The following is an 8,749-nucleotide window of genomic DNA, read 5'->3' on the forward strand; positions in this document are numbered from 1 at the left end:
CCTATGTGAAAGACTTTAATTTATCATTAGGTGCACGAATATTACCGAGGTAAATTACTTGTACTTATAAGTGGTTTTACTTGCAAAAGACTTGCACCAGCTACTTAGACTTGCAACACATTTTACATGCACCAAAGTTTGAATTATTAATGAAAATGTCACCTTTGTCCTTTTTTTAAAATTACATGGGATTCGTTGAATTTAGACACGTTGACAGCTGTAAGTGGTTTTGATTTCTCTTCTAGGCAATCTCAACCTTACATTTTAAAAAATCGAAGGATCAAAACAGATTTTAAAAAATGTGGTGATATTTTGATAATTATCACCAACTTTACTATGCAAACTTTAACACTTAAATATGCAATCTTTAACAACTAAATATGGAAACATGGTAAATTTTATAAAATCAACGAAAAAGCTAAATTTTAAATCTAAACTGTAAATGCTAGATCTTACGCAGTAAAAAGTGAACCACTCAACCAAATTAAAAAAAAAATACTCAGTTATAAACTCTAAAATTGAAACCCTAAGTGCAATGCACTTTCGCATTTTTGCAAGTGCAATATTTTAATACTAAATATGCAAAATGTTAATATTAAATGTGCAAAAATGTTAATACTAAATGTGCAAACCTGAAAAGTCTGAGAATTTTAGATTTTAGTGTTGATAATTACATAAATACCGCCGCATTTAAAAAAAAAATTGATTTGATCGGTCCAATTTTTTCAAATGTAAGACTGAGATTGATTTTTATTTATCTCCTAAAGGCTTGTTCTCATTTGATCTTTTATATATATATATAATCAAATAAGACCACATATTCCCGTGAGTCCTGTAAGACCCTTCATAATGCTAGATTGTGTGCAATCCGCCCAGCATGAATGCCTACAATCTACCATGTGTTCATTCGCGTAGTAACTTTTCTGCATTATATTTACAAATTGAATATTAGCGCACGCGCACACATATTGACATATATATATATATATATATATATATATATATAATGTATATATGTTAGAGATCAGATGTTTGATGTTGTGCCCAAGTGAAACATGTGGTGAGATGTGAGCCATTGATCTTGCCAAAATCAACGTCCAAGATTAATAAGGATTAAAACAAAAACGCAGTGGCAATTTGGTCATTTTCCGTGTTGGTAATACTTAAGGTGTATAGTTTTTGAACTTAAGGTGTGTGGTTTCCGTGCTTAAGTTATTCAATTGAGAATTTAAGGTGCGTTTTTTGTTGAAACTTAAGATGTGTCATTCTTAACCTTTGGGTGCGTATTTCCATTGCTTAAGGTGCGTCCTTTTGACACTTAAGGTGCGTCCTTTTGACACTTAAGGTGCATCATCATTTTAACATTTAAAGTGCGTCAATTATAAACTTAAAGTGCATAAGTTCTACGCTTAAGGTGCGTTAGTTTTATACTTAAGGTGTGTGATTTTACTACTTAAGGTGTGTATTTGTAATACTTAAGGTGTGCCAATTTTATAAATTGAACGTGTGCGATGTTAAAACTTAAGGTGCGTTGTTCTAACACCTAAGGTGCGTTTTTGTAACACTTAACGCCATTTTTAGCCTTTGCTTCTTCCTTCAGACGCACGTTTTTTTTTTAATATTTAAATATCATTGATTTGAACCGTTAATCTAGCTAGATTTGATCAATATCTTAGATCTCACCGCATGCATGTTCGCACATAATCTCGACCCTCTATATATATATATACACACACACCTTAGTAATTTATATATAAAAACATTTTATGTAGGTTAATTAGTTCTTTAAAATTTAATATCATATGTCCTGAGACCAAATTCTTAGTTTGGATATAGACATTTTTAAATTCAATTGAAATTCGCCCTACTCAAGAAATAATTTTGGATCCGCTCAGTGTATATACTGGATGAATACATGAAATATGTGGCATCTCTTGTTTATTTTGAAGTTGTAGCATCGGATCTTACAAAACGTACTGTAAATGCACACACAACAATTATATATAAACATGCATAGTACTTGGAAATTAAAACTAAATACAGACTTCTGATCTCCATTTAACAAAAAGTGAAGGAAACACACAAATCTTCAAACCAACTACTCCATCAAGATTCTTCAATTTTGTGCTGCAATTGCACATGATCCATCTAGCTGTGTCAAGTATGTCAAAGTTTTTGGCAAAATTTTGATTAGTAAGTATGGTATAAAATGAAATAGTAGGCGAGTAGAGTAATCATACCGTTATAGATTCATCAAAAATCATCACGTGCCCACAAATTTTTGCTGCAGTCTCTTCAAACAAATTTTCATATTCACGTACAACCCATCTTTGACATCATTGAAGAACCCATAGTAGGCTAATCTCCATTTGTCACTGAGCACCAACGAGACCAGAAGTCCCCAAAAGCTTATAGAGAATCCAAGCACCATGGATATGTAAAACTCTCGATCTACAAGATTATCATCACCTTCTTTGTAGTTATTGTTTTTGCCATGTGAAGGAACATCATCTGTGGGACACTTGGGAAGTGGATCCCCACATAAGCCGCTATTTCCAGCATATGATGAAGCATTGAAAGTTTGCAGCTGAGTGCCCTTTGGAATTTTGCCAGACAAGAAGTTGTTCGACAGGTCAAGAACCCCAAGAAAAGTCAATAGAGCAAGACTAGATGGAATTTCACCCGAGAGTTGATTTCTGGATAGATCAAGGGATTCTAAATTTTCCATCTCATAAATTGATGGAAAGATTTTACCGGTCAAATGGTTTCTTGACAAGTTCAAGGACACTACTTCCTTGAGAGCATAAAGTTCTTCTGGGATATTTCCACTCAATTTATTACTTGAAAGATCAATGCAATTCAGGAATCCTAACTGCTTATTGAACTTTGCGTCCTTGTTTTTCCACTGAACAAAAACATCGTCTACGTAGTAGGCAGGATAATCAATATCTCCCGTGATAGTAAAGTAAGAGATTTCAATGCTTCCAGTAAAGGGAGTACTCTGAATCAGAGTTGTAAAATTGTTAAAGCAGCTTGGGATTCTCCCTGTCACCTTGTTTTGAGAGAGATCTAAGAAATGAATATTCTTCAGGTGACACAAACTTTCAGGCATACTTTCATTAAAGTTGTTATTCCGTAGGCTAAGAACGGTCAAATTAGTTAGATAGCTCCCTATCCATGTTGGGATTGTCCCAATAAACTTATTTCCTTCCAGATCCATAACTTTCAAGGATTTGAAGTTTTGGAATGAGGAAGGCAATTCCCCATTGAAGTTGTTGCTTCGCAAGTGCAATGATTGAAGTTGAGATAGGGAGCCTAAAGAGTTGGGAATTTCTCCACTGAAACCATTATTTGCAAAATTAATAATGGCTAAATTTGAAATGTTACTATTCCAACAATCAGGAACCTCTCCGGAGAAATGATTATATGAAAGGTCAATGCATAAAGCATTTTGGCTAATAACTGAGCACAGGAAAGAAATTGAGCCAACAAACTTATTGTTCGAGAGATTAAGTATCAAAAAATCCCCAACGAATTTGGATATGGGACCCCAAAACTTGTTGAAGCTGAGATCTATGATTGAAAAAGGAGAAAGCTTGTTGGATAAATCAGGCAATGTGCCATCAATGGAGTTGTAAGACAAATTCAAGTATCTAAGGTTAGGGGAAATGAGGTCCCAAAACCAATGGGGGAGTGTATCAGAAATACTAGCAGAAGAGAGATCAATCTCTGAAAACAAACTTTGATTTTGAAGCCATTTAGGGAATTTAGGCCCAACTTTACAGTTTGCTAACACTAGAGAATTTAGGGTATGAAAAGGAGGAACCCAATCATCACTAAAGTTGAATGACAATCCAGGGTTTAGGGATAAATCCATCTTTTGGATACTGGAAAGGTTCCAAAAGTGGGCTTCACTAATAACCCCTTCCAATGAATTGGCTTTGGCACGAAATACTTGAAGCTTTGGTAGCTTTCCTATGCTCTCTGATAACCCCCCTTGTATTAGATTCCCACTCAGATTTAAAACCCTCAATGACAAAAAATCTGATAAATCTGGAAATGGCCCTGAGATCAGATTGTAGGACAAATCCAGTTTCATAAGATTACTTGGTTTTCCAAAACCTTTGTTGGGGTTTTGAAACACACTACCAAAATTGTTAATGGCTAAATCTAACTGCTCAAGGCTTGAAGGCAATAGAGGCAAATATCCACTCATTAGGTTTTGCCTTGCATAAAATTCTCTCAAGGATTCAAATCTATTGCTCATATTTGCAGGGAGTTTGCCAGTTAGTTCATTCCCAGATAACCCCAAAATCTGTAATGACTTCCCTGTTTCACCCCTTGCTAACTTCTCAAGAAGCTCGGCAATCGTTTCATTTAGTCCATTGTGAGATAATAAGAGAATTCTTAGATTTGTTAGGTTCCCAAGATGGGGAGGAATAGCACCAGCAAAGTTGGCATTTTCAAGATTCAAAACTCTTAATCTCTGGAAAGATCCAATGAATTCAGGGATTGAACTCCATTGGAAATCATTGTAACTTAGGTCCAGATTATTCAAATGCTTGAGTTGAAGCAGAGATGGACTAACCTTGGGAGCACTTAGGTAGTGATGGGTACTTGAATTGCCATGAAGATCGAGGCGGATAACATGGCCCGTGGCGTTGTTACAGCCAACACCCCACCATTTGCAGCACTCTTTATGACTTCCCCAAGAAGACAACATGCCATTGTCTTCCATAATGCTTTGCTTGAAAGCCAGGAGTGCTTGCCTCTCGGTTTCGATACACCTTATGATACTATTTTCTGCTCCTTCGACTCCTTTTGTGAAAGAAGATGAAGCCAAGTGCAGAAAAATTGCAAGGGAAAGGATAGTTGGAAGTGCAGTGAACATTCTCATATGCATTTTTGAGACCATTGTATGAAGATTTAGTGTGCTGTATGCAATGTTAGTTGCAGTGGGGTGAACAAACTAACTCTAATTTATACTCCACAAAAAGCACTTCAGTCGCTTTCCAAGTTAATTAAATGGGCGGAGCTTAATTTAATGCTTAAGGATCACTCTGAAAGTCTTGTTTCAGACTTTCAGTAGCAGGGTGGGGTTACGGGGAGATTTTTAATTAGCTCAGACAAATTGATCAGGAGAGTGTAAAGATAGAGGTGAAAACTGAGGATTGACTGGAGGACTGGGTTTTAGGGGTTTAAGATTAGTGTAGGATAATTTGAAAAATATAATGTATAAGAAAAGAAAATAAGAAAAGGTTGACTAAGACTTGTGTCTGATTAAGTCTTGAGTAGTTGAGGTAGTAGCTTTTTAAAAGTTTTTTAAGTTTGAACTTGCGCTTGGTGACAGGGCATCCGAAGAAGACTTGGCATTGACTCTTGAATCTCTAGCCAATAGCTTTCAACTTGTATTACCTCCATGCAATTTACTTAATGCCTCTTCTTGCAACTTGTTCAACTTGTGCATAATGCATGCATCAATAATTACAAACTTTGAGGGCTCATTTGGTAAACTATAAATAAGGTACTGTATTATTTGGGAACAAGCAATTAGGCCATTAAACTCGAATAACCCTCAAATAAGTCACTGAATTCGAAAAAATTAAGTAATTAAGTAATTAAGCCACTGGAAAAAAAAAGATCAATTAACCCATTTTTAAAATTTCCGGCGACAATTTCTGGCATCGGCAACCATTCTCGGCGAACAGCGACGACTCTGTCGTCGCCGATCGCCATTTCCGGCGAGGGCGACCATTTCTGGTCGCCCTCGCCGAGAAGGTGACCAGAAAGGCGACTAGAAATGGTCACCTTCCCAGTGAGGTCGACCATTTCTGGTCGTCATCGGTCGCCGGATGTCGAAAATGGTTGCCGGTGCCGGAAATCGTCGTCAGAAATTTTAAAAATGGGTTAATTGTTCTTTTTTTCCGATTTTAATGACATAATTACTTTGTTTTTTCGAATTCAATGGCTTATTTGAGGGTTATTCGAGTTCGATGGTCTAATTGCTTATTCCCAAATAGTACAGTAACTTATTTGTACTTTAGCCCTTAATTTTTCTTTCAATGATGTGGAAACTCGCAACAATCACTCAAGTGTACATGTATGTATTGGATAAACCCAGCTATCATCCCACTAGCAATTTGTGTGAATTGTAAGTTAACAAGTTAATTTTCACATCATTCTTTTTTTGTTCCTTTTCAAATTTAGGTGTATCAAGGGGGCGTTGACTCATTGTACTTCAGTAGGTTGAGAAAGTATGTATGAATTGATACTACATTGTAACAGAGTTAATAGTATTAAAAAAAATGCCAAAATTCGTAATTTTTACAAATCTAACGTAAATTTTCTTGTGGGATTCAATTACTTTTTTATTTTTAATATTGTTAAATATTATAGTGAATTAAAATGGTAGAAATCCAGAAAAAATAGTAGCAAATTGTAAATGTGAAATATGATAGTAGCTAGAGTCCATTTTTAGGGGTGTAAATAACTTAACGTTCTAATCATTGCGTTGCATATCAGCTTAAAATAAAATAAAAAATGAAATTGGTGACTCAACTTGTGAGTCACTTCAATTTCATATATAGGGATCGGATTGTTTTAGGGATCAAAAATATTTTTTTCTTCCCAATAAATGTTGTTTCACATAGTAAAGTCTTAATATTCGGATAAACGAATTGTTTTAGGGATGAAAAATATTTTTTTCTTCCCAATAAATGCATTTTCACATAGTAATAAATTCTTAATATTTGAATATACGGATTGTTTTAGGGATCAAAAATATTTTTTTTCTTCCCAATAAATATTTTTTTCACACAGTAAAGTCTTAACAATTTTTCTTGAAATTGACAATATAATAATGTATCGTCATGGAAGACTTATTGGATTAATGTGTGAAAAACTTGACTTGATGGTGTATGCACACGGATGTTGATGTTACATTGAACTTTCATTTTTTAGAAAATGAAATGTTTTTTTTTTTTTTATGTACGATTGTACGAGGGCAAGACAAGAGTCAATAAATTCAATTAAATAAAGACATGTAGCATGTAGGATGATGTGCTCTAAATAGTCATTAAATAATAATTTCTAGAGTTCTAAATCTAACCTCATCTTGAAGACTAAAGTTGTCTTCGGACAGGCCGGGAGGTATTATAGAGCTTTTTGTGGCGGAGAGGTTATTATTATTATTACTAGTAAATTACCGATGTGATACACTGATAAAAATTTTTAATTAAAGATAAAATTATAAATAATTTTAATATTTGAAAGTGTATATTTATTTAATTTTAAAATTAGTATAAAAGTATCACTCAATTAATCGAATAATATATAAATCATTTATTAGCAATTATTTTTTTAAAAAATCGATATGTAATATGATTTATGCAATTATATTATTACTAAAATAAATATTGAAAAAAGAGAAATAATATAATTGTAATAAAAACTAGCAACAATCACAAGTTAATTCCATTTTCAATTAAATGGTTTGCTCCACTTACATGGGTGAGCATTGAACTCCTAACCTCATGCTTAAGATATAAGGTGTTAAACCACCACGCCAACCATGTTGGTTCAAGTTTTTGTTTTATTATTATCAGGCAAAAGTGTCAAATATGCTCATCTATTACTCTTGAGTGTTCAATTCACACCTTAGACTAACATAAGATCTACTTTGGCACATTAACTCTCAAAATTTCTTTCACTTAGCATTTTTTGCAGGTTTCTCCTAGGTAACTGATAGTAAATATACCCCAGTACCGGTCGGAGACCGTATGGTCGGGAAGCCGGCAGTTCGGCCCGATCAGTTTCTGGTCGGCATCACGGACCGAACAGTACCTTCGATCGGCTAGCTACGGGGCGCGCCAAGAGCCGCCATGTGCTCCCTCCCGCTTGGGCCCGGTGTGAGGCGGGCGCATGCGCGCCACGTTCCCGTCATGCCGGAGACCCGGCGATCATGCATTTTCCCTCTTATAAATACCGCATTTATGAGGAGAGAGAGGATCTTTGGACTGATTCTTGACTAAGCCTTGAAGTGAGCTCGGACAGTAGGAAAGCCCACTGCCAACCTGCCGAGCCCTTCGAGCCCTTATTCGCTTTGTAAACCAAGTTTGGATTTTTGAGGCAATAACAGATAGTATTTTTCCGTTTTAGCTTCGTATCCGTATTTTGCATTATCAGTAACAATTCCACATTTTTTCAAGTTTTCCCTAGTTAACCATTACACAATGTTAACATAGAATTAAATAAAAATAACTTTGCTGACTTGGTAATTTGTGCCCTTCATTGTTGACTTTTAAACTCAATCAAACCTAAATTGTCACCAATCACCCATTTTGACTTTTTTTTTTTCTTGACAAACGGCACCATGGATATTACAAGTTATTAGCTGCTCAAGAAGAAGTGAAAACAAAGATCCAATGCATGATACGTATGTCATACTTACTCGCATACTTGGGCTTTCAGCCATGCTAAGGATGATTTATTCGGAAAATGTGATTTTTGGGGATGATATTAGTTATGATTTGTTGTCTTGTTTCACTTTGTTGATTATGAAGGATTCAAAGGGTTCGTAGAGGTCAATGGAATTCAATGGGAGATGGTGGGTTTAAAGAGAAGAAAAATTGTTTTTCATGTTATGGACGGTGTGTTAATGGATGCCGAGTTTAAGCAATCTGTTCGCCCAGATTTTAGTTAAAGAGATTGATTTTTGTGTATATTTCTGACCGATCTTGAGCTTTTCATC

At 35.1% G+C, this 8,749-nt stretch overlaps 1 protein-coding gene across 1 annotated transcript; it reads right to left on the reverse strand.

Moving 5' to 3' along the window:
- Positions 1 to 1,921: 1,921 nt before the first annotated feature.
- LOC115996020 (receptor-like protein EIX2) lies at positions 1,922 to 4,903 on the reverse strand. The gene is made up of 2 exons (XM_031235163.1): positions 2,241 to 4,903; positions 1,922 to 2,152 (listed from the first exon to the last, which is right to left on the reverse strand). Exon 1 carries the CDS (start codon positions 4,901 to 4,903, stop codon positions 2,264 to 2,266), a length of 2,640 nt encoding a protein of 879 aa, XP_031091023.1. The 3' UTR covers positions 1,922 to 2,152; positions 2,241 to 2,263.
- Between the last annotated feature and the right edge of the window lie 3,846 nt (positions 4,904 to 8,749).

The sequence above is a fragment of the Ipomoea triloba genome, chromosome 11 (genome assembly GCF_003576645.1).
Source record: "Ipomoea triloba cultivar NCNSP0323 chromosome 11, ASM357664v1".
Classification (NCBI taxonomy): Eukaryota; Viridiplantae; Streptophyta; class Magnoliopsida; order Solanales; family Convolvulaceae; genus Ipomoea; species Ipomoea triloba.

Bases quoted from the DNA above. Each gene is read 5' to 3' on its own strand.
- LOC115996020 (XM_031235163.1), bottom strand. From the start codon at position 4,903: ATGCATATGAGAATGTTCACTGCACTTCCAACTATCCTTTCCCTTGCA.